Source organism: Chiloscyllium punctatum, chromosome 1 (assembly GCF_047496795.1).
Source record: "Chiloscyllium punctatum isolate Juve2018m chromosome 1, sChiPun1.3, whole genome shotgun sequence".
Taxonomy (NCBI): Eukaryota; Metazoa; Chordata; class Chondrichthyes; order Orectolobiformes; family Hemiscylliidae; genus Chiloscyllium; species Chiloscyllium punctatum.
In genome coordinates, this window is record NC_092739.1 from 148,879,459 (window position 1) to 148,899,315 (window position 19,857).

A 19,857-nucleotide genomic window follows, 5' to 3' on the forward strand; every position below is an offset into this window, starting at 1 on the left:
TCTGTCTTAAATCTATCACCCCTCAATTTGTAGTTATGCCCCCTCATACAAGCTGATGTCATCATCCTAGGAAAAAGACTTTCACTGTCTACCCTATCTAATCCTCTGATCATCTTGCATGTCTCTATCAAATCCCCTCTTAGCCTTCTTCTTTCCAATGATAACAGACCCAAATCTCTCAGCCTTTCCTCATAAGAGCTTCCCTCCAGACCAGGCAACATCCTGCTAAATCTCCTCTGCACAATTTCCAATGCTTCGACATCCTTCCTGTAATGTGGCGACCACAACTGTACACAAAATTCCAAGTGCGGCCACACTAGCGTTTTGTATGGTTGCAGCATGACATTGCGGCTCCGGAACTCAATTCCTCTAACAATGAAACCTAACACACCGTATGCCTTCTTAACAGCACTATCAACCAGGGTGGCAACTTTCAGGAATCTATGTACATGGACTCCAATATCCCTCTGCTCATCCACACTACCAAGAATCTTTCCATTGACCCAGTTCTTTGCCTTCCTGTTAGTCTTCCAAAGTGCATCACCTCACATTTAGCTGCATTGAACTCCATTTGCTACCTCTCAGCCTAATTCTGCAGTTTATCCAAGTCCTCCTGCAACCTGTAACATTCTTCCAAACTGTCCACTACTCCACCGACTTTAGTGTCATCTGCAAACCTACCATTCACCTATGCCTGTGTTTAATTCATTTATAAAAATGACAAGCAGCAGTGGCACACCACTAGTAACCAGACTCCATGCTGCCTTCTTTCAGAAATCCAGTTTCTAATTCAAACTGCTAAATCACCCTCAATCTCATGCCTCTGCATTTTCTCCAACAGCCTACCATGTGGAACCTTATCAAAGGCTTTACTGAAGTCCATGTACACCACGTCAACTGCACTACACTCATCTACATGCTTGGTCACCTTCTCAAAAAACTCAATGAAGTTTGTGAGACATGACCTGCCCTTGACGAAACCATGTTGATTAAATGAAATCAAATTGTTGCTTGCGAGATGATTATAAATCTTATCTCTTATAATCCTTTCCAAAACCTTTCCTACAACAGAAGTAAGGCTCACTGGTCTATAATTACCTGGGTCACCTCTACTGCCCTTCTTGAACAAGGGCACAACATTTGCAATCCTCCATGCCTCAGGTACTAAACCTGTAGACAATGGCGACTCAAATATCAAAGCCAAAGGCTATGCTATCTCCTCCCTAGCTTCCCAGAGAATCCTCGGATAAATCCCATCCTGCCCAGGGGACTTGTCTATTTTCACTCATTCCAGAATTGATAATACCTGTGCGTAACTAATCTTGATCCTTTCTCGTCTAATATCTCGTATCTCATTCTTCTCATATACAATATTCTCCTTTTCCTCAGTAAAACTGATGAGAAATGTTCATTTAGCACCTCTCCGATCTCCACAGGGTCCACACTCAACTTCGCACTTCTGTCTTTGACTGGCCCTATTCCCACCCTAGTCATCCTTTTATTCCTCACATACCTATAGAAAGCTTTAGGGTTCTCCTTTATTCTGCCTGCTAAAAACTGCTCATTCCTCTCTTTGCTCTTCTTAACTCTCTCTTTAAATCCTTCCTGGCTAACCTGTAACACTCCATTGCCTCATCTGAACCATCTTGTCTCATCAACACATAAGCCTCCTTCTTCCACTTAACAAGAGATGCATTCGGCATCCAGTTAAGAATGACAGTCGTGTTCTTAAAACTGTTGGGCAAGTATGAGACCCACCAGATGCAGGAGATGGATTCTACTCTTGACAGTGAAAGGAGAGTGAGAGAAAAAGAGAGAGATACAGAGAGAGGTCACTATCATCTTGAGATAGCTTCTCAGCACTTGTAAGATGTTTGAAATAGATAATAACCACATATTCTAGATCACCATCGTGGAGGGGAAATGTCTCCGGATAAGATGACTTGCAGCTGTAGCTTTGAACCAGTAGACAGCCACAATTATGAGTCAGTTTGGACTTCTGAACTTACTATATACATCTGGGAGGCCACCTCCATGCAAGAAGAAACACACAGGCAAATTGAAATTTTTCAGCTGGCCTTTGATTTAATTTACATTTTTATTTCTTGCACAAACTTCCTTTCTCTTGTAGAAAGGTAGCCATTTTAAATCAATTTCTTCAAAATTGCTCTGGAAAATGGCAAGATAGTGCCTGCAAACTGGTGTGCTGATCGACTGCACAAAAGTACATGCCCACCACAATTCATGCACCCATTGACCCCTAAGAATCATTCCCCTGACTTTGTAAGGAGGTAATCCGTTGTACAGTATGGAACATTGACATTGACCATACGACAGTGATAAGCAAAGTATAGCAGACGAACACAGAATAATTCACAGGTAGTCTTTTGTTGTTGTGTACAATTGATAATGTTGTAAGCTGAAGCAATTCCGAGTCGATTCACCAGGTTTACATCACATCTGGATGTTTGACAGTAAAGATAAACAGTGCTGGCAAAATTAAATGTCACGTTCTTCAGACAAGCTTCTAAATAAAATGTGTTATCTTCTTTCAGACTGGGAGGAAAGAGAAAGGTGACCCACTTAATGCTGCCATTGAAAAAATGACAAAGAAAACAAGGGATCTGCGACGACAGGTATGCTCTCTGCAATCGTCGACCTTCGGTGTGGAACGTATGGTGATAGTTGAATGAATGTACTTTGGAGACTTGACATTTTTGTAAAATTGGTCCAAGTATTAATTAATTTCAAATATCATTCTCAAGGGTAGGGTTAACCTCCTCCATTTCCTGCTTGAGAGAAAGATTGCAGTCTTTACTGCAGCAACACATATCTCTGTAGGGCCAGGAAAAATCTTTAAATTATTCTTGCACTATCTTTACATTCTAAAGTGATTCAACACTTAAACCACTTGGGTTATGGACAGAGCTGGGAAACTGTCATTTAACCTCGGTGACCTGCTGACAGACAAACAGGATTAATGTCTCCATTGCTGCACACACTCTCTGATTTTTGCAGTAATTGGCAAAGAGTCATATAGTCTCACACACAGAGGTCATAAGGCTGAAGAGCATGAGAATTGAAAAGTCACAATGATTTGGGCAATTGCACATTGTTGGATACAATGATGGAAGCTTTGCCCTGGCAATACTTAAGAAAGGCAGGAAAGCTAGAAAAATGTTCTTATTTGCTCATCAGTGCTAAACTGTGTGGAGACTAAGGCTGGAGAGTAAGCCTAAAAGGAGAAGTACCATCTTCTATCTGGACAAGCATGATGCAAAAGATGACAGTTTCCAGTTCAGCTGCCTAATTAGTTACAGTTACATTACTCTGGGATGTTTCATAATGCTGCAATATCTGTTACTTTATTCAAAAGATTTTCTCTAACTGATGAGTTCCAATCGCAAGCAATATTTGTAATGCAAACAGAAAATATTACATGAATTCTGGAATGTTATAATTTTTTTAAAATTGCATATTATAATATATATTACATGGCTAAAGTATTAAATCAAATTGTAGGCCCTTATATTTATAAAATAGTGTTCTGTTTTGGGAACATTAGCTCTGAATCTTGTACTTATTGGCCGCCTTAAATAGTCCCACTTTGACCTCAAATAATATGTGAGAAGCTAATGGTTCTATCACCAATCTCGAGGCTATCTGAGGCTTTAGCTGCTTGATTCCTGCTACATCTTGCCAAGCAAACCAAACATTCCTTCATGCCTGTGCTGGTCTAGTATTCTGCTCATCTTCACACTTGTTAGCCTTTTTTACTATTTGTCCCAAACTCCAAGCTCATATGAGATCTGTCTTCTACTGCCTTAATCCTATTCCGACTGAATCCTCAACTTCAGCTTTGTTTCCTTATTGCATGTTAGATGGTACTGTGAAATATTTTTTTGACCTTCCAAAACGTACCTTTCCAGCGTCTTTAGAATATGGTGGATCTTTCAGATCCATGCCCATGTATCTCACAACAGTCTGTTTGACTCTTCCAATCAAGTCCCCCATCCTCTCTTGAGTTAAATGTTGAGAGGTATTCCTGGAGTTATAGAGTCATAAAGATGTACATTATGGAAACAGAACCTTCTGTCCAACCCGTCCATGCCGACCAGATATCCCAACCCAATCGAGTCCCACCTGCCAGAACCCGGCCCATATCCCTCCAAACCCTTCCTATTCATATATCCATCCAAATGCCTCTTAAATGTTGCAATTGTACCAGTCTCCACCACTTCCTCTGGCAGCTCATTCCATACACGTACCACCCTCTGTGTGAAAAAGTTGCCCCATAGGTCTATTTTATATCTTTTCCTTCTCACCCTAAACCTGTGCCCTCTAGTTCTGGACTCCCTGACCCCAGGGAAAAGACTTTGTCTATTTATCCTATCCATGCCCCTCATAATGTTATAAACCTCTATAAGATCACCCTCAACTTCCGATGCTCCAGGGAAAACAGCCCCAGCCTGTGACGCCTCTCCCTATAGCTCAAATCCTCCAACCCTGGCAACATCCTTGTAAATCTTTTCTGAATCCTTTCAAGTTTAGAACGACTTTCCGATAGGAAGGAGACCGGAATTGCACGCAATATTCCAATAGTGGCCTAACCAATGTTCTGTGCAGCCGCAACATGACCTCCCAACTCCTGTACTCAATACTCTGACCAATAAAGGAAAGCATACCAAACGCCTTCTTCACTATCCTATCCATCTGCGACTCCACTTTCAAGGAGCTATAAACCTGCACTCCAAGGTCTCTTTGTTCAGCAACTCTCTCTAGCACCTTACCATTAAGTGTATAAGTCCTGATAGGATTTGTTTTCACAAAATGCAGCACCTCACATTTATCTGAATTAAACTCCATCTGCCACTTCTCAGCCCACTGGCCCATCTAATCAAGATCCTATTGTAATCTGAGGTAACCTTCTTTGCTGTCCACTACACCTCCAATTTTGGTGTCATCTACAAACTTACTAACTGTATCTCTTCTGCTCACATTCAAATAATTTATGCAAATAACAAAAAGTAGTGGTTGTAATGCCCGACATTCGAATGACATGATATGTGAACATGTGACTTACATTAATATGATTTTACAGCACTTAATATCTGCATAAAGGTTATTTTAGTTTTTGTTGAGAATTTTGGCTTATGTTTTTAGACTAGTCAATGTATGTTTTGGAAGGAGATCCAAGAACCACCAAGGCACCCAAGAGCAGGCAAAATGGAAAACCAAAAGTCGGGAAGAGAGGACAGCATAGAACATTTTCACCTTCCCTAACCACCATTTGCATATTTCAGATCCACAATTTCAGCAACCAAACTCACCTCCTATTGATAGCCTTGGGTCAGAATAGGGGCATATCAGGATTAAGAAATCAAGTACTAACTTTGTTGATGTTAGCTACACATTTTTATGCTTTAGGCAATTCTAGGCAATGATCACAAGAATAGAATGTCCATCGAAAAGCTTACAGATGCCATCATGAATTTATAGGAGAAGTAGGAAGACAGAGATATTGTGATTCACTCAAACGCAGATGAGCTCCCTCTGATGGTATGTATAATAGCAATGTTACTTTACTGGAAGATAGCTGTACAAATCCCTATGAACACACCTGCCTGGGAGTCACACTGAGACAGAGATGGAATTGTCAGTAGCTGAGGTTCTGAAGCTGAGGTTCCCCCACTTCTCATCTCATGGCAGTGTGGACAAAAGGAAAGTTCTATCTTTGAGCTCCTAGGTTGCTAGGCAGCAACTCAGTTTACTGTAAACTCCTGGTTATTTGAAGAGGGTTGAGAATCTATTCCTCCCACAGCGAGCCATATCTGGCTTCAGATCTGAATTGTGAGGGAGTCACATGGCATCATGCTGTAACTCTATTTGCAGTGTTGCAAAATCTTAGGAAACGATACACACTGGTCCCTGCTGTTTCCAGGGGTTTAGGGAGAAAGTTGTGAAGCTGTTCTTCAAGTGAGGTGAGATTACTTTCACCCCAACTAGATTCCAACGAATCCTTACAGTAGGATTGTCCTCTTACTGACTCAGTCAGGATTTAGTGTAGAACTGGTGGTTGGCATGCAGAGTGCAGTGACACATCTAGTAAAGAGAAATGAATTTCATTTGGGGAGGACAAACTCTGAGAAGATGATAAACCTTGGGAGACTAGCTCCATCTTAAAACAAATATTTGCATTTTCAATATAGCCTTGGTAGACAGGGGGTTGACCTAGGAAACCCCACTCTTAAGTTTCTCAGTCTGATAGAATAGACACATGCTTGAGATAGACGATGATGAATAAAGTTCTTTTACATTTACCCTGTAACCTTTAGTGGGGATGTGTTATGCAGAATTTGAATGTACGTGTGCATGTTAAGCTAAATATGCTAACTGGAACTTGAGGGCATGAAGGCCACAATGTTGGAAATGTGTGAACACCATGACCCACAGATTCATTTACCGTTTTTACCAATAATGGGCTGCCGGTCTAAGGTAGTAATTTACCAAACAAGACCATGGCAGTACATAGCAATATAAGAATGAGATATGGTCTGCTTTAACTTAACTCAATTAAAGTTTTTTTTATTAATGCATAGATAGAATGTCAATCTGAGAAAAAATCTCCTGATTGAGATCATTCATTCAGTCTAGTTGTACAGCCAAGCCTTGAGTTTTATATCCTTTGCAATACACAAGCAAAAGACCACTTGAGTGCAGACCAATCACATTTAATGATGTGATTATGAAGCTCAGATGCTGGTTGCTGACAAATGACTGCCCTAATGTTAAATAATATGCTTAGCTACTACAAATGTTGAACAGTATTTCTGGTATGTGTTTTAACATTTGATGTAATTTGAATGTCAATTCATTAAGAAGCACTGTAAATGTCTTATTGATTTTTTTTTGATATTACCGACCCAAAGTGGGTCAAAAAGAAATTGAAAATTTATCATCTTACATCATTGTTGAAATGACAGTTTTATTACAGTAAACCGAAGCTTTCATATGAGTTGACAGTTAATCGGAAACTACATGTAGCCTACGCCGGTATATCTATCTAGTTAAATGTACTTTGTAGAATCATGAAGGGATTCTATGATTCTCCCCAGGTATATTTACCCAGATGCACAGGCATACTCTAATTTGCATCAATATCTGGCATGTTATGTATAGGTTGAATATCATTATTATTTGGCAGGAATTGGGATCTTCACAGGCTTTGATTCCATGAATTTCACTGTTAAGAAACATAAATTTGTACAAGATAAATATATTCCTTAGGTCTAGATTCCTTTTCATTTATGTGTTATGTTTTCAGGAGACTTTCCATTTACTATTGGCCTCCTTTAATCATGCCCATTCTTAAATTGTTGGTTTGTGGCTTTTTCTATAAAACATATGCCATGTTGAGGAGAATTCTGAAGTGAGACTTAAGGCATCTCATTTCCCAGTATCTTATCTCGAAAGTTTACTGATATACCTGAATAGTTTGTGCTGCCTCTTCCCTAGAACTGATCATCAGAAGTCACTAATTATGTATCCTTAGTGTACACAGACCCCCTTTGCAGGGTGACTCAGGTAACTGGCACCCCCAGTCAGGATATCATGTATTCAGTGTAGTTATAAATCAGTTGCTGATTGGATCAATAGGAAACCAAGACAGCCAAGTGCTTTGAATTACTGCACATACCTCTTTTTCCACAATCGTTGTTCAAAATAAAATTATTCAATTTATGATCACAGCAAGCTATTGTTTATCTTAATTAACAAATTGATCAGAATCCATTTCCTGATTTCTGTCAACTTGATTAGGTAGGTCAAAAATATCTTGGAGTATAACAGTGATTCATCAAACTGATCATGATCAAGTATGACCTATAAACTGGTAGGGAGCTTTAACAATGATGCATTTGAGAATTTGTCTAGACAGGGCACTGATCTATGTTTATTTTATCAGCACATTGTCTAATATCTTTATGAATTCCAATTTAGAACCAGGAGATCAGCATAATTTGCAGGGTTAAGAAATAAGATAGCTGGAGGTAGTTGCCTTAGAGAGGGGGCATTGGACATGCACCAGAATGTATGTGGGTTTGCATAATTCAGCAATGAAGACAGATTAGCTGGGATTGTTTTCTTTGGAGTGGAGAAGGCTGAGATGAGGAGGATCTGATTGAGGTGTGCAATGGTCTGAGAGGCATTGACAGGGTAGAAAGGGAGAACCTGTTCCCATTAGTAGAGGAATAACCAGGGTAAGGAGGTTTAGTAGGGAATTTGAGGGAAGTTATTTACACCCAGTAGTTGTGGGTATCCAGAGCACATTGCCTAAAAGAGTGATTGAGCAGGAACCCTCAAGACATTTATAAGCTATTTAAATGAACATTTGAAACACCATAGCATTCATTGTTACGGGACAAGTGCTGGAATCAGAAGGACGCTTCGTGAATGACGTGGACGTGAAGGACCTCTTTCCATTGCTGTAAAAACTCTATGATTCTCTGACAGAATCAGGGATTTGAGAAATTAGAAGGGTATTTTCAACTATAATGTAGAGGAAAAGATATAAATAGGAGAAGTAGATTCTAATTATAATGGTGATTTTTGTTTAGGGTAGCTGCCTCCTTGACTGCAAAGTCCCTCAGCAAAAATCCAGCTGCCCAGGAGGGGTCACACGTTAATGCAGCCTTAACTAGTTTAAATTGGACCCTTCAGCTTTCAGATAAAAAGTCTCTGATTGATCAGCAGTTCTGTCGTCCCAGCAAAGCCACGATCAAGTCCTTCAAAATGAGAAGCTCAGTTTATTCCATGGACCATCTAGAGGACTCCAGCAGGCTGACTGCAGAGGGGACACAGAGTCGAGTTTTGGAGGCCTCGGTGGGAGAGATAAAGTGGTTGGAGGGAGAGTGTGGAGGTTATGGCCTAGGAGGTGCTGTCTATAATAGCCTCAGGTAACTCCCTCCCCATCCCTAAGAAAAGAGATGGACCAGCAGAACATGCAGTCCAAGTTTCCAGGCTGCTCATTCAGCTCCCCTGACAACTTACCTCCCAAACTGGATAGAAGCTTTAGGTAGAAGAGGGTTCAAACCTTTCGGAAGCAGTTAATGGCCCACTTGAAAGACTAAACATGGTGAAAAACTGGCAAGCTGCCTGACACCTTACACAACTCGTATTTATGGGGCAGGTTGTAGTTACCTAAATTGACCCTCTGTTTTATTTTACAATGCCTCCTTGTTCTTCCCAGCCTTCAGTTATATAAGGGGAGGGAGGGGATTATATACACCTTCTGGAGTTATTAGATCTAATAAAGAAGCCATTCGGCTTGTCAAATCCATGCTGGCTCTCTATATGGATCAATTCAGTTCCACTGTCCTATTCTGTTCATATAGCTGACATGTTAATTATTTTTTGAGGTATCCACTCAATTTCCTTTTTCAATCAGTCATCATTTCCACTTCTCTTGCTTTCACAACAAATTCAGCCCATTGGCGCTGGCTACATAGAAAACAAAATGTTCTTTTTCACAGCTTCCTTAAATCTTTGGCTATATTAACTAAATCTATTGTAATATTCTAAAACTCAATCACTTCATCTCCGAACTTCCTTTGATCCAAGGAAAATAATCCCTGCCTCTTTAACCTGAAAATCCCAAATTCACACCTATCATTTATTCACCCCTTGCTTAACAAAAACCTATCAATCTCTGCCTTAAAAATACTCAGTGACTGTGTTTGCACCACCTTTCTGGACGGCAATTCCACATTCTGAGAGAAAATTATCATTAGATTAGATTACTTACAGTGTGGAAACAGGCCCTTCCGCCCAACAAGTCCACACCGACCCTCCGAACAGCAACCCACCCAGACCCGTTTCCCTACATTTACCACTTCACCTAACGCTACGGGCAACTTAGCATGGCAATTCACCTGACCTGCACATCTTTGTGACTGTAAGAGGAAACTCACACAGACACAGGGAGAACGAGCAAACTCCACACAGACAGTTGCCCGAGGCAGGAATTGAACCTGGGTCTCTCATGCTGTGAGGCAGCAGTGTTATCCACTGTGCCACCGTGCCACCCCAATGAAGCATTGAAAGCTGAGGGATGACCTCTTTGAGGTTTATAAAATCATGAGGGGCATAGATAAGATGAATAACTAAGATCTTTTTCCAAAGGTAGGGCAACCCCAAAACTAGAGGGCATAGATTTAAGGTGAGAGGTGAAAGATTTAAAAGGGATCTCTGGGGAAACCTTTTCACACAGAGTGATGAAGATATGGAATGACCTGCCAGAGGAGGTAGTAGAGACAGGAATAGTTACAACATTTGAAAGACGTTTGGACAGGTACATGAATAAGACAGGTTTTGAGGCACATGGACCAAATGCAGACAAATGGAATGAGTTAAGTTTGGGATACCTGGTTGGCATGAACAAGTTGGACCGAAGTGTTTGTTTCTGTGTGGTATAATACTGTGGCTCTATCTACAATATTTTGCTTTAAGGGATAATTTGTCAAGCGCTTTATTAAATACTATATAGACAATGTCCATTACATTTCCTTCATTAACCTCAGTTTTTACAGTACCTATTGTGAATGTCTTGGATGAGGGAAAGTGAATATATTATCATGAGGTTTATAGATGACACAAAAATAGGTGGGAAGGCAAGTGGTGAGGATGACACAGATCTTACAAGAGGGATGTTGGTAGGTTAAGCGAGTGGGCAAAACCTGGGCAGGTGAAATGTAACATGGGAAACTGTGAGGTGATGCACTTTGGCAGGAAGAATGGAGGAGCTGAATATTATTATTTAAATACAGAAAGACTGCAGGTATTTGCTACACAGAGGGACTTGGGAGTTCTCATGCATCATTCACAAACGCTAACGTCTAATTATATTGGGTAATAGGGAAGACCAATTTCAAAAGGAGTTGAATATAAAACCAGGGACGTATTGCTGGAACGAAACAAGGCATGAGTCAAATCACAGAAAAAATATCTTGCTTGAACAGTTGTGGTGCCCTTATTTAAAGAAATAAATAGTGGCAAGAGATATAGTCAAGAGAGGGTTCACCAGGTTAATCCCAGGTATGAAGGGATATTTTATGATAAGAGGTTGAGTAGGTTGGATCTATGCTCAGTGGAGTTTAGAAGAATTAGAGGTGACATTATTGCAGCAAATAATATTCTTCGTGGATTTGACAGGGTAGATGTGGAGAGGTTGTTCCCCCTTGTAGGAGAGCCTAGGGCCAGAGAGTATTATCGTAGAGTAAGTATCGTTGACCATGAGAAAGAATTTCTCCTCTCAGAATATGGTGAATTTATGGAATACTATGCTGCGGATGGCTGTTGAGACTCAGCCAATAAGTATATTCAAGGCTGAGATAGACTGTTTTTTAATCAGTAAGGGAATCAAGGGTAATGGGGTAAATGCAGGGAAGCAGAGTTAAGGATGATCAGATCAACCGTGATCTAATTGAATGGCAGATCAGACACAATGGGCCAGATAGCCTACTTCTGTCCTTACGTCTTACAGACTTCTGGGATTTTTGTTCCTTCATTAAAAGAATTAATCAGAGCAGTCAATGACACCTGTACCTTTCTAAATCCATAATGACTTTGCTAAATTAAGTCCAGTTTAAAATTTTCCTGATTATTATTTCTTTAATTGATGTTAAACTGCCGAGTCTGTAGTTACTAGGGCTAGCTTTACACACATTGCTGAATAAGGATATCATGTTCATCACTGCTAAATTCGCTAACAATTCCTCCAAACCTAGGAAAAATCCAAATTTTATGGCAAGCCCTTCAAATGTCTACACCTTTATCTCCTTTAGTAACCTGGGATCCAACCATCCAGGTGACTTATCCACTATAAACATAGCCAGACTTCCTTTTACATCATGCTTAGGTGATTAAGTTTCATAGTTTTTTAGTGTAAAAATTTAAAGTTTAGTGTATAGTTCTTCACAGATTATTAGTTCTTGGAATTTTGAATTCTGAAGTGAGGGAAAATGGATTTTAGTTTTCAGTTCTTTGAAAGTCTGAGTTAGAGTCAAAGAGTCTGACTCAGTTGGGTCAAAGTCCTGCGGAATGTAATCCCAAACTAAACTAGTCCCACCTGCCTGTTGCTTGCCCATATGTCTCCAAATCTTTTACAAAGACATGAAGTTATTTTGTGTTCTAAACAGCATTTTGCAACAAGGCATCATGTCATTTAAGCTAAGTGACCAGTAAGCCAACTGGGGTGATAACTGTTATGGTGTTTGTTGACTTTGGTCTTACAACCGGCAGAGGGGGAAAGATGGTGCAAGGGGGAGTATGAGCAAGAGAAAGAGAGAGAGAGAGAGAGGTTCATTCAGAGAGATAACATTGATAACAGCAGAGATGCTTTTATCAGCAGACATTGAGTGGTCTGGGTTGGGAAGATATGTTGAGTTCCTTCAAAGGCATTGGAAAAACAGTTCCATAAATAAAAACTGTGGTGGTCTCAGAGAGGAAGACATCCTACAAGGTTTTTGACGACAAGGGTTTCAGGAAACCTATGTTAAGTGAAATGTGAGTTGAGTTAGCAGTTTATTTTAAGTGTCTGAGGGTGAGACATTAATCAATGAAAATAATACTGAAATTTGCTGAAAGGAAACCAGTTACAGTCATGCCAATTGAGCAAGAAGCTTTAGGTGGAGAAAGAGTGACTCTTCACTGAGATTTGAGTCTCTATAATTGATCCCATTCTCTACCCCTTCCCCAGTACTCCTGCATTTTTTCTTCACTCCATGTGCTTACTTAATTCTATTTCAAAAGCAGGATTGAATCTATTTCCACCACACTTAGTCTACTCCAGCTCCTCACATTTCATATGTAAAACGTATGCTGCTCATATCTGTGTTTTCAACTGCCTTTTGTTTTAAATTTTAGGTTGACGTTAGTTTTCAATGATAACTGCATATTCATATATTCATGCCAGTACATCTGAACAGATCAGAGTTGATACCCAGGGACTCCTCAATTTCAGGAAAAGGTCCTAATTAAGGAACATAGCCCTCTAATTGACATTAGCCAGGGTCCAACTGGTTGCTTTTTTTCAGGGGCTGCCAACAATTGATAACAAGCCCAGTGGTTCAGTCGGGTATTTCAGGTGTCACTGAGCATGGAGGGCAACCAAGACAGTGAACCATCTGGCCTGCAGTTTCTTCACAGAAAACAAACACAATCAGGTTCAATTTGTATACCATTATTTGAAAAACATTGCATAAAAAAGAATATTTGTAGATATTAAAAACCTTGAATGAAAACATAAAGCACAGCAAAAACACAGGCTGGTAAAGTACCTGAAAGTGAGATCATTGGGATCATTCAATAGAACATTTTTTACTGCCATTAAGCATCCTGTTTACCTTTGCAAGCTGAGTCATGTTGACATGATGGTCATTTCCCACAGACAAGAGCTAATTAATGGCAATTACTCACTTTGAAAGAGAGGTTCTTCACTTAGAAACAAAAGCTCAGTAAATTAGTATATTTGCAGTGCATTTACTGCAGCTGTTCTGCGCTTTATTATCTTTACAATGTGTTCCATAGCAAATAGCAGTAACTTCTAAGCAGCTTCAATTAGCAGAGATCATAATACAATAAGAATAGTCAGGCTCTTACTGAATGATAAGGAATTCAAATCACATGCATGATGCAATAACTTGATTAATAAAGCATCTGAGAGTGCATTTCTGTTGTAATTACTAGATAAAAACTATATCGTTTATTGTGTATTCTGTCACACTTTCAGAGCTAAGGAGCTCTTTCGATGTTCAAATGCACAAATTGCATATGAACACAGAGCAGGAGTAGGCCATTCAACCCTATTGATGCTGCTCCACCATTCAGTAACATTATAGCTGATCTAAATATAACCTCAAGTCTGCATTTCCATCTGCCGTGAGAACCTTTAAGTTCCTTGCCAATCCTATAAATCCATTGAGCTCAGCCTTAAAAATATTCAAGAACTCTGCTTCCATCACTCTCTGAGAGATCTTACTTTTCATCTCATCTCTGTTCCACTCGCAGGTCCTCCCCGTCAACATCCTCTCATAATTTCATAGACATCTATCAGGTTGCCCCTTTGATGCTCTAACGAAAACAATTGAAGTTTGTCCAACTTCTCCACATTGCTAATATGGTCCAAACCAGGCAACATCCTGGAAAATCCTTTTTGCATCCTGTCCAACAGTCTAGTCAGAAAATCATCCATCCTGACCTCCAGTCAAAACCCACAACTGCTCTCTTCTATGACCAAACCAGTTTTGTATCCAACTTGCCAACACACCGTGGATAATACGTTACTTCATCTTCTGGACCAGTATCCCTTGAGGGTCTTTGTTATAGAATCATAGAGATGTACAGCATGGAAACAGATCCGTCCATGCCGACCAAATATCCCAACCCAATCTAGTCCCACCTGCCAGCGCCCAGCCCATATCCCTCCAAACCCTTCCTATTCATATACCCATCCAAATGCCTCTTAAATGTTGCAATTGTACCAGTCTCCTCTGGCAGCTCATTCCATACATGTACCACCCTCTGCGTGAAAAAGTTGCCCCATAGGTCTCTTTTATATCTTTCCCCTCTCACCCTAAACCTATGCCCTCTAGTTCTGGACTCCCTGACCCCAGGGAAAAGACTTTGTCTATTTACCCTATCCATGCCCCTCATAATTTTGTAAACCTCTATAAGGTCACCCCTCAGCCTCTAACGCCCCAGGGAAAACATCCCCAGCCTGTTCAGCCTCTCCCTATAGCTCAAATCCTCCAACCCTGGCAACATCCTTGTAAATCTTTTCTGAACCCTTTCAAGTTTCACAACATCTTTCCGATAGGAAGTGACCAGAATTGCACGCAATATTCCAATAGTGACCTAACCAATGTACTGTACAGCTGCAACATGACCTCCCAACTCCTGTACTTCATACTCTGACTGATAATGTGATAATAATAATAATATTAATAATAAGGTGATTGATAAGGGTAGGGCAGTGGATGTTGTCTACTGGACTTTCCTATCACCTTAGTCATTTCCTCAAAAAATATCTCTGGTAGTTGTGATTTTCCTGAGTTTCTCTCTTCTTTCCAATTCATCATTTATTGTTACATCTGGGGAATGTTACATATATTCTCTATAGAACAAACTTAAGTTCTACCAGATTCTTCTGACTGCTAAATTTTAAGGAAATAAGACAATGTTGTCTTACAAGTGACTAGACTGCAATCTTGTTCTACTGCAATCAATACAACCTCAAATAATGTGGCATTTCTCTGCTTGAGCCAGATTTTGGGAAGTCAGGAAGCACTGTAAAATTTAAAAATTGCTAAATAAAAAGACCCAGAACTCCACCCCATTTCTGACATATGTTTACTAGTAAAGAAAAAGGAGTGGCGTAATTACCCTATTTAGGAAATTTAAACTCATCAGGAGCGTTTGACCTTAGTGCTGAGCCCGAACCAACCCCTTACTTGATTGTTCGAAAGACATTAACCCACAGTGTGAGAGTTGTGAATTGATGGAATAGACATAAAAGGTCTAAGATTGTTAGAAGGTTTTTATTATTGTCTACACAACATCTGTGATTTGCTCATAGAGTATTTTGGATGAAAGGATATGGAGGTGACATCAGAGGGGCACAGTGGGGAGTGGAGATTTTGGGTGTGGAGTAATGAGAGCTAGAAAGTCTTAGAGCTTCTAAAACAACTGTGACAAAGTCCTGCAGACCTAAAAGGGATTATCTCAATATAACAAGCAGATATCTGCTCTCTGGCCAGCCAGTGTTATATTTCAAGGATGAACGAATCTAACTCTATCCTGCCCATTCCTCTTCAGAATGAAAATTGGTTTTGAATAACCCTTTAAACTGAGGCAGGGCTGCTAAGTTAAGAAATTTACCATCTTGAACTAGTCTCCTCAATAAAGAAAATCTGTATCCTTTTGTTTGGAAAGTGCATTATAATTGCCTGATGAGTTGTGCTTCCAGGTTGGAATGTTAGAGACAGTTTATGGACAATAAATGCTGGCTGACAGTAACATTCATGCCCCATGCAGAAAGCATCCACTACCAAACCAATTACAATTTCCTACAAGCGGCCCAATAACTGCATTAATGCATTATCCAAAACAAAAACAGACACATGCTCAAATCAGTGTGAACTTGGGTACTTGTCTGCAGTTCCTGATCCCAGAAAACCACCAGATAGTATCAGTATCACAGCTGTGAGGCCTGTTGATGGTCCTGAGACAATTCAAGACAAACAAGGAGACCATTTTCATTTAAAAATAATATGTAACTACAAGCTTCAAGTGAATTCTCTTGTTTGTGAAATGTACATTTGCAATGAATTTGACAGCATGCCATGACTACTTTGTACTTTATACAGTACCAACTTTGGTGGCACAAACGTTTGAGTGTTCAAACTGCTAACTGTGCTTTGAATTGTCGTTGAGTGAAGTGGTGTGTTTTGACTGAAACGTAAATCACTGTTTGAGTAAGAAGTTGATCTAATGGGAAGAGTTTCAGCAAGTAAATGAACTTGATCTATGAAAAATTATTTTATAGATTATTAGCATAGGACTTAATCTGATAGCAGTGTCAAAACATAGAATGTAGGAGCAAGAGTAGGCTATTCAGCCCTTCGAATTTGCTCCACCATTCAATATGATCATGCTGATCCTCCAGCTCATTACCCTGTTGCCACTTTATTTCCATATCCTTTAATCCCTTTAGTCCTAGGAGCTATATTGATCTTCTTCTGGTCTAGTGACAGTAATGTGGTTGACCTTTAACTGATCTCTGGGCGATTAGAGATGGTCAATAAATTCTGGCTTTGCCTCAGCGAACAATAATTCAGGTGGACATACCAAGGCCTTGTATAGTCACAACAAGACATTCTGTTCCTGTTTTCACATTCTCTCACTTTAAAAACGGCCATCATAACATTTGCCTTCTCCACCGCCTGCTGCACCTACATATTTACTTTTAGAGACTGGTGCACGAGGACACTGAGGGTCTCTTTACATGATTCTCTTTCCCAATTTATCGCCATTCAGATAATAATCTGCTTTCCTGTTTTTAACCAGGATAACCTCACATTTATCCTCATTTTACTGCATCTGCTACATTTTTGCCCACTTCCTTAACTTGTCCAAATCACACTGAAGCTTCTCTACATCCTCCTCAGCATAACATCCCACACACCTTTGTGTCATCTGCAAACTTGGAGATCTGACACATAGTTTCCTTATATAAATCATTAATATCTTATGAATAGCTGGGATTCAAGCACTAAACCCTATGTTACCCTATTAATCACTGCTTTCTACTAAGAAAAAGACCTGTTTATTCCTACTCTTTGGTTCCTGTCTACCAACTAGTTTTCAGTCCATCTCAGAACATTACCTCTGGTACCATATGCTTTAATTTTGTATGTTGATCTCCTTTGTGGGACCTTAATTTTGTTTCTCTTTCGTCATTCAAGGGATGAGGGCATCACTGGCTAGGTAGCATTTCTTGCCCATCCCTAATTGCCCAGGGGGCACTTAAGAGTCAACCACATTGCTGTGGGTCTGACATCACATGTGTCAGACCAGATAAGGATGGCAGACTTCCTTTCCGAAAGGATATCAGATGGGTTTTCCAGACAATTGGCAATAGTTTCATAGTCATCAGTAAACTCCTTTTTTCCAGATTATTATTTATTTCAAATTCCACAGTCTGCTATGGCAGGATTTGAGTGCAGGTTCACCAGAACATTACTTGGGTTTCTGGATTAATAGTCTAGAGGTAATACCACTCAGCCATTGCCTTCCCTGTATCATCCCTTCAAACCGAAGGAGGTAGTAGTGTGTTGATGTCATTGCTGGACAAGTAATCCAGAAACCCAGCCTCAAGTTCTGAGGACATGAGCTCCACTCACCAGAATGGAATTTGAATTTGAGTTTTAAAAAATCTGGAATTAAAAGCTAGCTACTTAGTAACCATGCAACCACTGCCAAATTGTAGTTTAAAAAATCTATCTGGTTCACTAATGCCCTTTCAGGAAGCATACTTGCTAATTCTACTCATTCTGCTGGACATGTTCCTCTCAATCCATAAAAATGTCATTGCCCTCTGGACACTGAACAATGGCCATTGAATGCTGGCCTATCCAGCAATGGCCACATTGCCAAGAATGAATAAAATAAAACTTTTACTGTTGATTCACTCTAAGATCTTGACTGGCTTTTTAAACTTATCTGCTTCAGTGTACTCTGAATATAATTTTGGAGATACAAATTCTCCTGCATCCTTGGAATTCTACATAAAAAAGCTTGCTTTCTTATATTACAGCTGCACTTTGAGTGAAGGGTGACAAATAGGAATAATTTTGCAGTATGATTTTAAAAAAAATTATATTCATTGCTTGATTTGCTCTATTCTGTATTTTGAATGAAAAGTTTTGCATCCTCAACAGTAATTTAACATTCACTGGGCTTTACAATTAAATATTTCCATGGCAAAAGTTCATCTATTATCACTTCAAAAAGCCTTGTCAATACAGATCATCAGACCCCAGACTTTGCCAGCCGTATGCCCATTGGCTGAAATATAATACAGTGAAAGGATTGAGGAATTGTGTACTGTGTCATACAGTGGGATTGATTTGGGCTCCTGAGGTGGCTATTTCAAGAAAGGAACTTTCTCCACTTGCCAAGCCTGACCAAATTGAAAGGGTTTGTGAATTTTGAGATCTTTTTGTTCCAATTTGATGGTTACAGGATGTCATCTGGTTTGCCAAAGCCAAAAACAGATGCTACAAGGCCACAGATCAGGTAAGTTCTGCCTTCTTGAACATCTGGCCCAGAGCTTAATCTGATCTGGTGTGCTCCCAGGAAATGGAACTAAACATCTGGAAAGAATGAAATTTCAAAAACTTAAGATGATTGTAGGGTGCACAATCCCTGTGATGCATGTATGTCTTCCTAAGACAAAAGCAGCATAAAAGTGAAAATACCACCACCTACAACTTCTCCAAGCAATTCACCATCCTGATTTGGAAATAAGGCACCAATCTTGCACTGTCACTGGATCAAAATCCTGGAATTCCCTCCCTAACATCTGTGTGGTTCTATCTGCAGCAGATAGACTGCAGTGGTTCATGAAGGCAGCTCACTACCATCTTCTCAAAGGCAACTAGTGATGGACAATGAAAGCCAGCCCAGCCAGTGATGCCCATGTCCCATAAATGAATAAAAATAAATGAAAGGACTTGGTCAGGTGGATATAAAACACTTCTAAACCAGAAACAGGAGATTTTTAAAATTGCACTGTCAGTTAAAAGCAATCCTTGAAAACCAACTCTTGACAAAGGGATTGAAAGTGTGCCCCAAATTGCAGTGACTCTAGATTGCAAAAACAATGGACCAAATAAATTCTCACAGTTTCCATGTTTCAAAATCAATAATGAACTCAAATGTTGTATCTTATCCACTTCAACAATTGAAATTGTGCTTGCACATTATATTGCAACAAATTCTTATCAAACAAATCATGATTTTTAAATTATTTTGATTGTACCCTGTATTTATTTTTCCCTTCAAGTAGATAAAACTCAGTCTTAATTTTATTAGAAACACTGTTTAGATTTGTGTGAGTAATTTTCTAATTTTGTGAAAAAAAACCTTTATGCTTGTTATGTAATTGATAGAATTGTCCAGTAGGAATATTAACATGATGAGTGTGCACAATAAGTTGCTGCTGGCAAATGTATTTTTCATCACAACCAAAACACTTATAAGGTGTAATCTCCTTAAATCTTCTATCAAGACAGCAATTTC

At 39.6% G+C, this 19,857-nt stretch overlaps 1 protein-coding gene across 4 annotated transcripts in view; it reads left to right on the forward strand.

Annotated features, from left to right (window-relative positions):
* Positions 1-19,857, forward strand: part of ctnna2 (catenin (cadherin-associated protein), alpha 2) — a 1,236,619-nt gene that overhangs the window by 654,923 nt on the left and 561,839 nt on the right. For all 4 annotated transcript variants that reach the window (XM_072576926.1, XM_072576917.1, XM_072576908.1 and 1 more), the window contains one exon: positions 2,556-2,636. In XM_072576926.1, coding sequence (XP_072433027.1) covers positions 2,556-2,636 — 81 coding nt within the window. The remainder of the gene's footprint in view (positions 1-2,555; positions 2,637-19,857) is intronic.